This window comes from Mustela nigripes, chromosome 16, assembly GCF_022355385.1.
Source record: "Mustela nigripes isolate SB6536 chromosome 16, MUSNIG.SB6536, whole genome shotgun sequence".
NCBI classification, from domain to species: domain Eukaryota; kingdom Metazoa; phylum Chordata; class Mammalia; order Carnivora; family Mustelidae; genus Mustela; species Mustela nigripes.
This window is the reverse complement of record NC_081572.1, coordinates 5,898,754-5,914,792: the sequence shown is the minus strand read 5'-3', so window position 1 is coordinate 5,914,792 and position 16,039 is coordinate 5,898,754. Positions and strand designations below refer to the sequence as shown.

General features: G+C 50.1%; 1 protein-coding gene across 2 annotated transcripts; it reads left to right on the top strand.

Annotated features, from left to right (window-relative positions):
* The first annotated feature begins 714 nt into the window (after positions 1-714).
* Positions 715-15,993, top strand: ARMC7 (armadillo repeat containing 7). 2 transcript variants are annotated; one of them, XR_009400429.1, is made up of 4 exons: positions 715-1,070; positions 1,165-1,308; positions 14,815-15,314; positions 15,630-15,993. XR_009400429.1 is itself a non-coding variant. In XM_059380281.1 (3 exons), exons 1-3 carry the CDS (start codon positions 980-982, stop codon positions 15,198-15,200), a joined length of 621 nt encoding a protein of 206 aa, XP_059236264.1. In that variant the 5' UTR covers positions 715-979; the 3' UTR covers positions 15,201-15,993. The 2 variants fall into 2 exon arrangements, 1 of the variants encoding a protein (XP_059236264.1); XM_059380281.1 differs by having other exon boundaries at positions 14,815-15,993.
* The last annotated feature ends 46 nt before the right edge of the window (positions 15,994-16,039 follow it).

The following is a 16,039-nucleotide window of genomic DNA, read 5'->3' as shown; positions in this document are numbered from 1 at the left end:
CCAACCCCCCCCCCCCTTACCCCAGCATTTTCAAGCACAATGGGAGTGCAGCAGCGCCATTTCCCTGCCTGGTGCTCTATCGATACCCTGTGCCTACGAGGCCTAGGTCACACTTCACCAAGCCCTGAGAAAGAACTAGGCTGAAGGGCTTCAGCATACAGGGCTCCACAACCCAGAACGGCCAAAGCAGAATATTTAGGTGAACGGAGGGTCCTGGGGCTCATCGATGCCCCCTAGCACTCCCCATCCACCTGGCTGGCAAAAAACCTTAGGGTTTTATTACCCTGTAATTCGTAGCCAGAGGTGACCAGCTCAGGGCTGGGGAGCAGAAGGTTCCAGGCTCACCGGGCTTTTGGGGAAAAATCAGAAGATAGTGTCAAAGGACCCGGGCTGGGGTGCAGGGAACTGATGCCCGCATTTCAGATGAGGAGTCCCGGTCAAGGAGGCTGGGTTGCGCCCCCTCGTCAAGTGCAAAGGTGTCTGGAGGTTCTTCTGCCTCGACACTTCCCCACATGGGCGCCCTCCGACTCCTCTGGGTTCCCAAGCCCCCTCGTGGGACTCTCTGAAGCAACATCAACCCTATAGCACCCTTGCGACGACGGAAAACCTTCAGCCATAGTCCCACCGCACGAAGCGCGCCGCGCACGCGCGCCGAGCTCAGCGACAGCCCCGCCCCTAGCTTGCCTCGACCCGCCTCTTCCGCCCCTGGGGCGGGGCTAAGCGTGGCTTCCGCCGGAAACCTAGAATCCAGGCGAAAATCAAGCTCTGGACTTGCTGTCTGGGTGGTGCTACTGGCTCTTTCTCGTTTCCCGTTTCCAAGTTTAGGTTTTCACGCCCACGTCTAAGAAGGTCTTGAGACCCCACGCCACCCTCCACATTCCAGTTTCGGCAGCAAATTACTGCAGAACCTGAAGCCAGGGAAGGAACCTGTTTCCGTCCTCACCTCCCAGTCTCCTGCCCTCCTCCCCGCCCCCTGACCATGGCCCAGAAGCCGAAGGTAGACCCCCACGTCGGGCGCCTGGGATACCTGCAGGCTCTGGTTACGGAATTCCAGGAGACGGAGAGCCAGGGTAAGAGCGGCAGGGTGGGGGGCAAGGGACGGGGCAGGGGCCCGGCCGTGACAGCCGCCCCAGACCTGGCTCCAGAGCCACTTTTCCGCCGCAGACGCCAAGGAGCAAGTACTGGCCAATCTCGCCAACTTCGCCTATGATCCCAGTAACTACCCGTATCTTCGGCAGCTGCAAGTTCTTGATTTGTTCCTCGATTCCCTGTCGGAGGAGAATGAAACCCTGGTGGAGTTTGCAATTGGTAAGTATGAGGCAGGTCTCCCAGATACGTGATTTGACTTGGTGAAGTAAGTGAGTTAAAAGCCAGTCGCTGGGGGAAGGGGTGCCTGGGTGGCTCAGTGGGTTAAGCCTCTGCCTTCGGCTCAGGTCATGATCCCAGAGTCTTAGGATCGAGCCCCACATCGGGCTCTCAGCTCTGCAGGGCGTTTGCTTCCCCCGCTCTCTCTGCCTGCCTCTCTGCCTCCTTGTGATTTCTGTCAAATAAATTTTTTAAATCTTAAAAAAAAAAAAAAAAAAAAAGGCCAGTCACCGGGAAAGGAATATTTTAGGGAGTTTCTCTTTTGAGAAGGTGAATCTTCTCGATGTCTGCGCCAGCGATGCCTTTGCCACCTCCTGGTTTACACATTGTTCCAGGTGACAGCTAGCTTGAATTGGATCTGGAACCAATGCCCAGGAGTTCCTCTGCATGTCTGCCTTTCCTCCTAGTTAGAGAGGAGTTCATAAACGAGGGAATGGATTGAAGCCACTTGAAGGGAAAAAAAGTTTGTAGAATCCTATTTTTAGTTTTTAAATTTTTTTAAAGATTTTTATTAGAGAGAGAGCACCAGCAGGGGGAGGGGTGCTGAGTGCAGATCCCATCTCAGAGCTGGATCGCAGGACCCTGAGATTATGACCTGAGCCGAAGTCAGACCCTTAACCAACTGAGCCATTCAGGCACCCCTAGCAACATGTTTTTTAAACATCTTTATTTTAATGTCGTAGTATCAAGAAAAGGAGAGGTGACTTGGAATGGCTTATAGCTCCTGTAGTTGTTATGGTCTAAGACCTGTTGAATTACTCAGTGGACAGATACTTATTTGGCATGTACTGTAAGGCACTGTTCTAAATGCTGGAGAGATGATGAACAAGTGGAGGGAAGGTCTTTGCCCTCAAGGAACTTACATTCTAGTGAAGGGAGACACATGGTGAGCAAACCAGCAAAAAAGCTGAGGCTCTGAAGAAGTAAACAGGGTGATGAGATAGAGCAGAGAGCTGAGGTGGGGGCTGCTTCAATTCTGCTGTCATGCGAAGGCATTCTAGGAAGAGGCACAGCATGGGCAGAGACCCTAAAGCGGGAGGAGCCAGAAAGAAAGCTGATGTGGTACAAAAGCAGAGTGGAACAAAATGAGGTTGGAGAGGTGGGCAGTACTAGAGTTTACTTGACTTAGCTCTAGGCCATGGGCAAAAGCAGTTTATTCTGAGAACAAACAAAAATTCTTTTTTTCAGCATGCGTCTTAAAAAAATAAGATTTTTCTGGGGTGCGTGGGTAGCTCAACGGGTTAAGCATCTGATTCTTGATTTCGGCTCAGGTTATGATCTTGGGATTGTGGGATCGCCCTGTGTCAGGCTCCAGAGTTCAATGTGGAGTCTGCTTGAGATGTTCTCTCTCCCTCTACCTTTCCCTCTGCTCTTCCCCCTACTTGCACACATGCTGTCTCTCTCTCTAAATATTTTTTTAAATTAAAAAAAAAAAATAGGGGTGCCTGGGTGGCTCAGTCGTTGGGCGTCTGTCGTCAGCTCAGGTCATGATTCTCTACTGACTGAGCCAGCCAGGCACTCCCATGAATTTTCTATTTTAGAACAGTTTCAGAAAAATTGCAAGGGTAATACAGAGAGTCCCCATATATGCCATCCCCAGTTTCTGTATTATTAACCACTTACATTAGTATGGTACATTTGTTAGAATTAGTAAGCCCGTTTTTTAAAAGATTTTATTTATTTATTTGACAGAGAGCACAAGCAGGGGGAGATCACAAGCCTCAGGCAGCCCCGCCTGCTCTGAGGGCAGAGGGAGAGGGAGAAGCAGGCTCCTCAATGAGCAGGGAGCCCAGTATGAGGCCCAATTCCAGGACCCTGGAATCGCGACTTGAGCCTGAGGCAGACACTTAACTGCCTGAGCCACCCAGGCAGCCTTTGATATATTGTTATTAACTAAAATCCATGCTTGATTCATTTCCTTAGTTTTTCCCTAACACCCTTTTACCATTCTAGGATCCCATCCAGGATACCATATTACTTTTAGTTGTCACATCTTGGGCTCCTCTGGACTTGTGCCAGTTTCTTAGACTTACCCTTTTTTGGGTGACATTGATGATTTCCAGGAGTGCTGGTCAGGAATTTTGTACACTGTCCCTTAAGTGGGATTTGTTTGATGCTTTTCTCTTGATTAGACTGGGTTGTGGGTTTTAGGGGAGGACAGCCACAGAAGTAAGTGCCATTTTCCCCACATCGTGTCACAGAGCTGTGCTGTCAGCGTGACTTCTCACGGTTGATCGTGGCCTTGATCAGTGGGCTGAGGTGATCAGCTGGTACTAGTACTGGTCAGGTTCCTCCTCTTCACATATTGTAGTCTTTGGAAGGAAGGCGCTACACAAATTATCTCTTTTAATCACTAGTAGACTGTTTTCATGACACTAATTATTGAAGGATCCAGACCAGTTCTGCAGAATTTCCCGCCTTCCTCCTGGTTTCCTAATTGTCTGGTTGCCTCTTTATGGTGTCGTTTAGCTTGTTCCTCTTTCCTCTTTGTTCCTGGAACCTAGAAGTTACATTGAAGGCCTTGATAGAGCAGGTCCCATTGTGTAATGGTTAGCACTCTGGAGCTTGAAGGCCTCGATAGATTCAACTAACACTTTTTTTTTTTGCACTGAATACATCAGGTAGGTGTGTTGTAAAATTTTGAAAGACTACCCAGGCTGGCCCCTACTGTTCGGGGTGCGTGGGGCTACGGTACAAATGGGGGCCATCCCTCCTCACCACAGTAGGTCTCACCCAGGTGTGTGGACATCTCGGCTGTATTCATACCTGCCCTGTGGCCATTCCTTGGTCTTAGAGTCCACCCATGGGAGTCAGGATCCAAGAAAGAGGCCTGTACAGCTGGGGGAGCAGGTTCAGGGCCTGGAGCCCCAGGTATGGGGGAAAGGAAGATGGGCTGTGGGTGGGCTCCCCGCACCCTTCAGCCTGTGGAGAGGGCCAGACGGACGCCCCCGGAGGTCATTATGCTAAATAAATTTCTAAACATCGGTCACTTTAAGATTTTCTTCTGTAGAAGTCGTCCATCCCCTCCCTCTGCTCCATAGCTTCTGCCCTATGAATGGTGACAGTGGTCCCTGCGATGCACAGCCTCCACCGAGGAGTGATGGAGCTCCTCCAGCTCAAGCTTTGGACGGGTGCAAACTTGGATAAAAGGAGCAGTCCCCCACAAAAAGTTTTTGCAGGATCAGGAACTTGCCCAGGGCAAGAGTACTCTTAAGACCCTGGGCTGCTGAGTGGGAGACTTGGGCCTGGCCTGGGTTCTTGCTCTCCTGGGCAGCCTCCCAGAGTGGGTGATGCATCTGTCCCTTCTCTGAGATCCGTCTCCTCACCTTGCTTGCTCTGCGGGACGGTCGTGGGGAGCAGAATGGGCGTGTGCGAGTCTCTCCGTGAAGGTACTGGCTGGTCACTTTCTTAGTATCTTCTTGCCCAGTTTTCCTTTTCCCTGCCGCTTTCCCTCATTTTCTCTTCCTCTCCTTCAGCCGGCACAAGGTTCCTAATCCCCAGAGGACTCGCTTTCTCAGCGTTGAACCCCTCCATGGGATTGTCTGCAGAGTAAACTCTTCTTGTATTTTCTGTGCATGACTTACGAGGAGAGGCCCAGTCGTACTTAGATGCATATTTTGTTACTGCTGTCATTTCCTTTTCTCTTCATGTCGCCGGCCCTGAATGGGAAACATTCTCAGGTGCCTTTTTGGCTAATAGGCTCTGTGCTGTGCTTTGTAGCTTTGACTCTTTTATCTCTGGTGGCAGGGATGACTTTATCTCCACAAGGGCAGAGCTCAGCTTTGCTTATCTCTGCAGTAGAGGAGAGAAGAGCCTAGAAGGTGTGGAGTATGGGCCCAAACTCAGTGCTGTAGCCCTGAGCAGGACTGATTCTGGAGTGACTGCAGAGAGGAGGGCTGGTTTCGATCACCTCGGCCTCGCAGAACAAAGCACAGGGAGTTTGATAAGAATGGGCTTTAGGGTCAGGCAGGTCTGGGTCCAAGTCCTAGCTCTCCCACTTAACTCTGGGCATGTGATTTCCTTTCTCTGGTCATCTCTTAGGTGGGGCATCTGCCTTGCAGAATTGTTGAGAGAATTAAATGAGACAAAGTGTCTGCAGCTTCAGGATCCTCTAGGCCTCCACCCAAGGGCCTGGTGTCCAGGATCTTTTGAGGATAAACAGTTTTCTCATGTCTCAAAGAGGTGAAGTGGGATGGCTTACTGTAGCCAGACCCCTGGTTACAGAGACGGTGCCCTGGGACTTAGAAGGACTTATAGTACTAGCTAGCACTTACAGAGCACCCTCTGTGTGCCCAGTTCTGGCTCCTGTGCTTTGTCACCTTTGACCCTGAGACCCACTAAAAGTAGGTGTGCTCAGAACCTCCATTTCCGGGGTGTCTGGGTGGCTCAGTGGGTCGTGATCTCACGGTCCTGGGATCGAGCCCTGCATTGGGCTCTCTGCTTGGTGGGGAGCCTGCTCCCGCCGCCTGCCTGTCTGCCTACTTGTGATCGATCTCTGTGTGTGTGTGTGTGTGTGTGTGTGTGTGAAATAAATAAATAAAATCTTTACCAAAAAAAAAAGAACCTCCATTTTCCATGTGGCGTCTGAGGCTCAGGAAGGATCAGTGGGTTGGCCAAAGGTTTAAAGATGGCCAGCCTGGAACGGAAACCCAAGGCTGTCAGGTTCTAGAAGAGAACACAAGAGTTCCCCCATTCCTAGGATTGTGGATTGTGAAAGCTTGAAAGGCACTGCAGATCCTCCATTTCACTGATGAGGAAACTGAGGCATGGACCACCCAGCCTCAGCGGATTAGTGGCAGGTCAGGGTCAGAACGCGGGCTTCCATCCGTCCTCACAGCCCAGCACGATCGCAGACATCTTTCCAGGTGGTACTGATGCATTCAGCTCTGCGGTAAGACCTCTCCTGTCAGGCAGCCCTGCCGGCTCTCAGGGCTGAAAGCGGCCACAGTCACTCACCAGTGGCAAGCTGGTGTGCCTTACTGCTGACTTTCTGTGGAGAACATTTCCCGTGACCCCTCAGACACCCTGGGCAGGATAACTGTAGCCTTCAAGATGAATCTGGTTACCAGGATTGCCGGTAACACGCAGGGCTTTGTGAGTCTCTGTACCTTCCCCTTTCTTGACCTTTTGTGGATTTGCCCATTTAGAACAATTGTAGAGCTGTTTTACCCTTTTGTTGTCGTCCTGCTAGGGCTCTGGATGTGTCACCAACCACAAGGTCCATAGTACTAAGTCCTCTTCACGTGTGAGGAAACAACTCCTCAGTGAGGTTAGGTCTGTTGTCTGAGGCTCCCACTGTTCGTGATGGCTGGAGCCAGGAATTTACCCATTCTGCCTGGATCCAAATTCTGTCCCCAGGGGCCCCGGCTGACGGAGCCAAGACTCAAACTCCAGAGTGTCCTCTTTTCTTGTTCTTTCTTTCCACCAGACCTTGCCCTTTCACACTGTCCTCCAGGTGTTTCTGGTGGGAAGTCATCCCTGCTCCTACTGGCGGTGCTCACAGTTCAGGCCACGTTTGATTGGCAACTAAGGGAAACTGCCACTGGGAGGCCATACTGGTTGGCCCCTGCTTGGGGTCGGGGGGATGGGAGTGGGAGAATTATGAAGGACCAGCTATAAAGCCAGGATCTCAGTAAATACCCAAGTGGGTGAAAGAATTTGGGGCTCTTGCTCCAAATAAAAACTCAGACAGCCTTTGGCATTTATTTGGGAATGTTTGCCCAAAGCACTGTTGGTTGATTCTCAGGTGTTCTGTACGCAGCCTATGCGTCTCTCCTAGATGCTGTATGGAGATAGAATGGAACCAGGAGAAAACTCTCTGCCTCCATGAAAACTGGTTTAATCCTAGGATATCACAGAATACTTGGCAGTTTTGTTACTCAAACAGGGTTCAAGTAGGTGGCCTCCCAGAATTCATGTTAGATTGTTTTCCTGTGTTCTATTTCCTGCAATACATGTAGTTGCCACCAGATGGTGGTGGTGCTCAAAAAAAGACTGGTCAGAGCACCTGGGTGGCTCAGTCCTTAAGCCACTGCCTTCTGCTCAGGTCAGGATCCCAGGGTCTTGGGATGGAGCAACACATCAGGCTCCCTGCTCAGCGGGAAGCCTTCTTCTCCCTCTCCCACTCCCCCTGCTTGTGTTCCCTCTCTCACTGTCTCTGTCAAATAAATAAAATCTTTTTTAAAAAAACCTCTGTATGTCCCTTCCTGATCCAGTTCTTTACTCTCAGAGGTGAACACCTTCCTGACTCATAATAATTTAAAAATCTCTGGGGTGCCTGCGTGACTCAGTCATTAGAGCTTGCAACTCTTGATCTAGGGGTCATGAGTTCAAGCCCCACGTTGGGCATGGAGTTTACCTTAAAAAAGAAGAAAAAAGAAAAAATTCCTCAGCTACCCATCTGCAGGATTCCCCTTATAGAAAGGAGGTGATGTCTGTGTTCTCACCCCACTGCTCCCTTCCACGCTTAGCTGGAGCAGGGCAGCCAGCCTCTGCCATTCCTCCCAGACTTGCAGAGACCAGCTCCCCTTCCCCTGAGTTCTGTGCGCGAACACACCGTGTGTGTCTGTGTGTGTGTGTTAATTTATGTAACTACATGATTGAGTCACATGGTACAGAATTCAGAAAGGTATATAGTGAACCGTATCTCTCTCTGTAGCTTTTTCTGGAAGTAACCATTGTTACTAGTTTCTTTTTTTATCCTCCCAGAGATATTTTCAGGATTTACAGACAAATCTGTATGTATTTGCACGTATACCTTTTTGCAGGTTCTACATGTGTGGTAGTATATGTATATTCTGCTTTTTATTTTTTTAATTTAGCATCATGTCTTAGTGCACCTGCAGTATCAGCCCCCAAAGTTGCCTCATTCTTTGCAAATGTTGCATGCCATTCCCTGGCACCCAGCGACTGGGTTTAGCTCCCTCTTAGGGGTGGACATTCAGGTGGTTTCCATTTGCTCTCCCAAGCCGTGCTGCCGTGGATAACCTTACTTGTATGCCCTGTAAAGGTATACTGGTGGCATGAAGTCCCAGAAGTGAAATATAGGCCAGAAGTATGAAAAGCCATGTTTTCTCTGCTTTTGATTTAATTTGATGTTTGTTATGATGGGAAGCATTCATGAGTTTAAGTCAAAACTAGACAAGGTATTTTGAGAGAAGTGTCCCTTCTATCCCTATCACTTTCACCCTGTTCCCCTCCTTTTTATACATAGGGGTAACTTTATACACTGTTCTATCCCTCAACATTTAAGTTCCAGAAAGAACTGTTTTCAAAATGCTAAAGTAAGGGGTGCCTGGGTGGCTCAATGGTTAAGTATCTGCCTTGGGCTCAGGGCATGATCCTAGGGTCCTGAGATCGTGTCCCACATCGGGCTCCCTGCTCAGCAGGGAGCCTGCTTCTCCCTCTCCCCCTGCTTGTGTTCCTCTCTCGCTGTCTCTCTCTGTCAAATAAATAAACAAAATCTTAAAAAAAAAAAAAAAAGATACTAAAGTAAAACCCAAGAACAAATAGTCTCGAATGAAGCTTTTTATTTGGGATGGGGAGCAGCCAGCCCAGCGCCCAGGGATGGCTGAGTCACGAGATGGAGTAAAGTCTTGGGTCACTCTTCTAGGGCTTGCCCGGCCCCCAGCCGCTGGCTAAGCACTTATGAGCATGAGCTCGTGTAATCCCCAGAACAATCCTTAGACCCTCCTGTCTCAGCAGCAGTGCCCTACTTGCTGTGTGACCTGAGGTCCCCTACCTGACCTCTCTGAGCCTCCAGCTTTCTCATCCTCACTTGTCCTTGGGGTTTTTTCTTTCACCTCTCCTGGGGATTTCTGTGGTTCCCTGTGCCTAGGAAGGCCCTGCTTTTGCCCCCCTGTTCTTTGTGTCTTGTGTGGTTTGTTCAAGGCATGTTCATCAGCCAGTCAGAACTTGTTTTCTTTTCTGTTTGGTAAGCATGGTTTAAAATGCTGTGCCATCCGCATACGGTGAAGCGCACATATCTTGTGTTCGTTTGACAGGTTTTTTTCTTGACCTTTTTTTTCTTTTTAAGTTTTTATTTTATTTTATTTTATTTATTTTTAAAGATTTTATTTATTTATTTGTCAGAAAGAGGAGCGAGAGTGAGCACAGGCAGACAGAGTGGCAGGCAGAGGCAGAGGGAGAAGCAGGCTCCCTGCCAAGCAAGGAGCCCGATGTGGGACTGGATCCCAGGACGCTGGGATCATGACCTGAGCCGAAGGCAGCTGCTTAACCAACTGAGACACCCAGGCGTCCCTAAGTTTTTATTTTAATTGCAGTTAGTTCACAGACAGTGTAATATTAGTTTAAGGTGATACAGTGATTCAGCACTTCTGTACAACACCCAGTGAAGTTTGATGGATTTTTAAATTCATTAAGGTATATGTGCATCTGTGTAACCAACACTAAAATCAAGATACAGAATGTTTCCATCTCCCTCAGAAAGGTCCCTCACACCCTCTCCCAGGTAGTGTCTTCTACGCCCAGGTAACCATTGTTCTAATCCATGGGTTTTGCCTAGTTTGTTGTTGTTTTAAGACTTTATTTTGGTGAGTGATGGAGCGTGGAGTCTGCTTACGATTCTCTCTCCCTCTGTGCCCTTCCCTCATGCTCTTGCACATGCAAGTGCACGCCTCTCTCTAAAAAAAAAAAAAAAAAAAAAAATTATCTTTTTTAAGATTTTAGTTTACAGAAAGAGAGAGCATAAGGAGGCAGAGCAGCAGGCAAAGGGAGAGAGAGAAACAGGCTCCCCGCCAAGTGGGACTCAGTCCTCGGACCCTGGGATCATGACCTGAGCCGAAGACAGCCGCTTAACCGACTGAGCCACCCAGGCGTCCCAAAAAACGATTTTAGTTTTAAGCAATCTCCACACCCAATGTGGGGCTTGAACTTGCAACCCCGGGATCAGGATTTGCTTGCTCCACCAGCTGAGCCAGCCGGGCACCCCTGTTTTGCCTGTTCTTGAGCTTCATCTTAGTGGAATCACACAGGATGTACTCCTGGGTCTGGTTTCTGTCACTCAGCGTTTCTGACATTCGTCCAGATTGTCACCGTGTCATTCGCTCACATCTTGGTATGCATACGCCACAGTCTGTTCACCCAGTTTACCTGCTGACGGAGGCTTGTTTCTGGTGTGGAGCCTTTGTGCATAAAACTCTCGTCAACGTTTGTACGCGAGTGTTCTCGCATCCATAGGTACTCCTTTCTCTCAGGTTCAAGTACAGGTGAGTTGCTGAGTCACAGGGGAGGTATACGCTTAACTTCAGTGGAAGCTGCCACGTATTTTTCAACCCCGTGATGGCATGTGAGGCTCCCAGCCACCAGCCTGTGAGTCCCCAGCCCCACCTCCCACCAACCCTTAGTCTTGTCGGTCTGTTCTGGTTTAGCCATGACAGTAGGCGGGGGGAGGCACCTTTCATTTCTCCGAGAGGTAGTGACAAACACACTGTCACACGTCACTGTCCTTACTCAGGTCTCTTCTCGTCTCTACAACATGTTTATCTTTTCTTGATAGGCAGTAATACAGACTCTGTGTATCCGGGAAGAAGTCTTCTTTCATATACATAGTTTATTAATATTTTCTCCTTTTGTCTTTTCACTTTTTTTTAGTGATGTCATTTGGTGAGTTTTACTTTCTAAATGAAATTTACCTTTAGGGGCGCCTGGGTGGCTCGGTCGGTTAAGCGTCTGCCTTTGGCTCTGGTCATGATCTCAACGTCTTGGGCTCCCCAGCTGGGAAGCCTGCTTCTCCCTCTGCTGCTCCGCCGTGTGTACACATACACAAACACACACACACTCTCTCTCTCTCTCTCTCTCTCTCTCTCTGCCAAATAAATAAGTAATAAATAATCTTAAACGTAGCTTTAAAAAAAATCCTTTTCCGGGGCACTGAGGTGGCTCAGTTAAGCGGCGGCTCTTGGTTTTAGCTCAGGTCATGATCTCAGGGTCCTGGGATCGAGCCCTGGGTCTGGCTCTGTGCTCACAGGGTCCGCTCCAGGTGGTTTCTCTTCCTCTTCTGCCCCTTTTTCTGCTCGTGCGCGTGCGCTCTCTCTTGCTCTTTCTAAAATAAGTGAGTCTTTTAAAAACTCCTTTTCCTGCGTATAAAAATAACATTTTCTACCTTGTTTCCTCTGCACAGAAAACAAACAAACAAAAAAAAACAAAACAGGAAACAAAGTATTTTTGTGGAAGTAAACTTAGAAAATAAAGGTGAAATGACTCCTGATCCGTTGCAGAGATAAGCCTTGTTATAAGCTGTGTTTCCAGCTTGTCTTTAGTTAACGCGTCTGTCCGTTTATTGAGCATCTGCTATATGCCAGGCCGAGGTGACCGTTTGAGACAAGATAAATTCCCCTTCTGGTGGAAGTTGGGATTTAGTGGGGACCATCAGTAAACCTGACAGATAACTTGGGCATGAAGAGGAGACACAAAGGAGTTGGGGGGAGGGTGCTGGGGAGACGGGCCGTGAGGGCGGTCGTGGAAGGCTCTCAGAAGAGGTGACGCCTTGCTGGACTTAACTGGTTCCATTGCAGTTTCATTGTATATACAATTTGATGACTTTTTCCCTCCTTAACCTTCAAGCATTTTCCCTTAGTACTCTTTGAAAACATGATTTTTAAGACTTACAGAATTTCCCATCATACGGACAGACGGAACTGGATCCAGCCAGCTTACTCTTGCTGGCACTATTTAGGAAGTTAACAGTTTTGTGTTCTTCTTTTCCTATAGCCCTCCTTCGTGCTTCAGGGCAGGCTCACAGAGGTAGACTGGAGAGGGTGCGCTCACTTCGCTGTGGCCTTGGCTTCTCCTGGGTCCCCTGGCTCCATTTTTGGTGCTTCCGTTCAGACTCCTTGCCCCCTGAAGCCCTTCTCTTGCCAAGCATTCACTCTTGTTTTCTACTCTGAGGATCGCTGCCCGCAAAGTGGAGGGGCTTCAGGACTGCCCTGGGTTTGGGTCCCAGGCAGCTGCAAGCTCTGGCAGGCACAAGATCCATCCTTGGAGACTTCCTCGGTCTACAGACGGGGAGCAGATGGGGCCAGCTGTCCAGAGGCTGCCTGCCTTCGCCCTCCAGCAGATGCCATCTGATTATCCCCCAGCCTGGGTGGCAGTGTCCTGCCCAGGCACATCTCTCTGTGATGATGACTCAGTGGCCAAGGGTGACTCAGACTTCATCTTATCATACTTTACAGCAGAGATAAATCCCATCGCCTGCCCCCAGTCAGTTCATCGACAGTGTGGGTAGGAGGCTGGTTCACCGCTGGCAGTTCAGAAGAGATGGTGTAGCTGTGTCCAGGAAGCCAGAAGCCCGCCAGACCGTGGCATAGCGCTTCCCATCTTCTGGGACTTCGGGCAACTTACTCAACAGCCTCAGCTTCCACTAAAATCAGGGTTGTGGTACCACTTCCTGGGGTTCAGTCATGTTCCCAGCACGTGTCCAGTGAGCGTCCACAGTCGCAGGTGCCTGGGATAGGCAGTAAACCAGAGAGCGGGGCCTTGCCTTATGGTGTCGTGACGGGGACAGCACAAGTACGGAAGGCAGTCCGCGGGATGCCCCAGGATGTGCTGAGGTAGTATCAGCAGGCCAGGTCTCTGCGTGTCCCATAGGGAGGCACCTCCCTGTCAGAGTGCCTTGTCTCCCCTGCCTCGTGATTGCGGGAGTGACTCTCAGCTGCTTCCTTCCCTCAGAGGTGCTCTGAGCCACAGTTGGGTCCCTGAACTGTGGAAGTCCATGGTAGGCGACATCTCAGGGAGCCAACTGCCCAGCCCTCTGCAGTACAGCCCCTCTCCCCAGCTCAGTGCTCTAAGCTCTTCCAGCAGTACTCGTGGAGCGCTTCTTGACCAGGCACCAAGGACCTGTGGGAATAAGATGGCCATGGTCTTGACCTTAAGGCACCTGCCTTCTAGTGGGGCTTGGCAGCTAGTGAGCAAGAAAACAAACTTGCCAGGGTGGTTTCTCAGGGTTCTAGGCATATGAAGAAAATGGCAGGGGTGTGGGGAGTGCCCTAGACCTGGTCAGAGTAGGGTATTCCGGGGGGCCCTCACTGGTGAGGGTGCAGTGACGTGTTGGTTACCAGCCCAAGGGAGGCAGCATGTGAAAATCTGGGCCCGGAAGGTCCCAGGAAGGGCTGAGGCTGTGGGTGCCAGAGAAGGACCAGACCCGATGGCACAGGGCTGTGAGGACATCAGAGGGGAATTTGGATTTTATTCTGAAGCAGGGAGAAGTCCCTAGAGGCTGAATGGATAAAACTTCTAAAGATACTTTCCTATAGCAGGACTCAAACTGACCCAGGTACCATGAGGGAGGGCGGTGGTGCCAGACCTGGGCAGACTCCTGCCTCTGGAAGAGGCATGTCCCTGCCAGCCCCTACCTGTCCCCCCCACTTCCTGTAGTGTTTTAATAAATTACACTGCATCCGTAAGGTAATGCGCTGCACAGCCATGAAATGACACAATGGTTATAGATCTGTTGGAATAGAAAGATGTTCCGAGTCCATTGCTGAATGAAAAAAGTTGCCTTACAAAAGAGGAAACCATCACATTTTTATTAAATGTTTGTGTATTCACATTTTTTTAAAGATTTTTTTTTTTTACTCATTTGGCGGAGACACAGCGAGAGAGGGGGAACAGAAGCAGGGGGTGGGGGAGGGAGAAGCAGGCTTCCCGCCAAGCAGAGAGCCGGATGTGGGGCTCGATCCCAGGACCCTGAGATCATGACCTGAGCCGAAGGCAGAGGCTTAACCCACTGAGCCACCCAGGTGCCCTTATATTCACGTATTTTGAAGTTGAAGAAAGGAAAAGCAAATGTTGGATGGTAGGATTAAGTTGGTTTATAATTTGGCTTCTAGTACTTTTAACAGCTTTATTGAAATAATTGATATATAATAAGCTGTACATCTTTAAAGGATAGTTTGATAAGTTTGGGCATATATACATGTGTGAAATCATCACCTGACCTATGTTTTTTTAATTTTTTTTTTTTTTTTTAAAGATTTTACTTACTCATTTGATAGAGAAAGGCAGGAGAGCGGGAATACAAGCAGGGGGAACGGGAGAGGGAGAATCAGGCTTCCTGCTGATCAGGGAGCCTGATGTGGGGCTCGATCTCAGGACCCTGGGATCATGACCTGAGCTGAAGGCAGACGCTTAACCAACTGAGCCACCCAGGCGCCCGTTTAATTCTGTAAACTGATATGGGCTTTATTTTTTGGTTGGGGTTGGTCTTTTTGGTTTTGTTTTTGCTTAAAAAAAAAAAATAGTAACCATCCAACTGGCTGAACCAAGGAGGAAAGGGATTGGTACTCGCTTCCTGAAGGCTAGGCCTCGGGAGCCTTGAAGGGGTGGATACCAGAACGGACTTTGGATCCCTTGTCCCTGGGACAAAGTGGGCAGAGGCGCTGGGAGGATGCGCAGGCCTGAGGCATCACGTCTCCTCTTGTTCTTCCCCAGGAGGCCTCTGCAACCTGTGCCCAGACAGGGCGAACAAAGAGCACATCCTGCAGACAGGGGGCATCCCACTCATCATCAACTGCCTGTCCAGTCCCAATGAGGAGACCGTGCTATCTGCTGTGACCACGATCATGTACCTGAGCTCCCCGGGCTCCGGCTCCCCCCCTGAGCTGACCGCCATGCCCGTGGTCCAGTGCATGCTGCGCTTCTCTCTCTCAGCCAACACGAGGCTCCGCAACCTGGCCCAGATCTTCCTGGAAGACTTCTGTTCCCCAAGCCAGGTGGCGGAGGCCCGCACCTGGCAGGCCCACTCTGCCCTGGGGATCCCGCTGCCAAGGACTGAGGCCCCACAGCAGCCCAGACCCAGGGAGACCTCGCAGCCATGACGCCCTGAGTGCTAGAGATGAGGCCACAGTCCTGGTGGGGGCTCGGGGAGCAGGAGCAGCCTGGCTCCTGCTGTGCATTTTCTCCCCAAAGGTGCCATTTCGGCTATTTTAAAGGTGAGTTTTCTCAGCGTGACAGGTATTTACACTGTGGTGAGGGGCACTGAGAGAGGAGGCCAGGCTTTGGGACCCAAGGAGGAGAGCAAAGGCAGTGCCATTTCCATAGGTTGGCACTGTCAACCCGCTGGAGGTCAAGCTCCTGCCTCGCCGCCACCCCCCCCGCAGTGCCTCACTGCCAGGGCATCAACATCATGTGAGAAGCAGTTGGGACCCTAGATTCAGAGGCTTTAAGGGAAGGGGCTTTTCATGAAGAACAGCTGGGCCTGGGATTAGACTTGCTGGTGCTTGAGGACAGGAATTTTCCTTTAACAGAAGTATCTGAAATAATCTTGAAGAATGGAAATGAGAAGCCAGCTTGGGGCTCCGAGAAGGTGTCATGCCTACTCCAGGGCTACAGAGGCTGGGTACCCGCACTGCTAGCTCCCCTGGCTGGATCCTGGGTATGGTTGATGCTGGCCTGGAGAATTCTGTGGCCTGGGATCAACATTTTATCCACAGCGGTCTATCTCACGGGACCCCCCCATGGAAAGTTAAGAGTTCAGGAGCAGTGGGAAGCTTCTTGGCCTCCCTTTTGCACTCCCTCAAGGTTGACCTCTAACATGGCCAAGGAAAAGCAGATGCAAGAAAGGTGGTGTCTGGTTGTGAAGGTGGGGCAGGTTCTGGAGCCACTGGACTACGGACAGGAGGAGGGAGGAGAAAGCCCATCAGCCTGTATTCCCTCC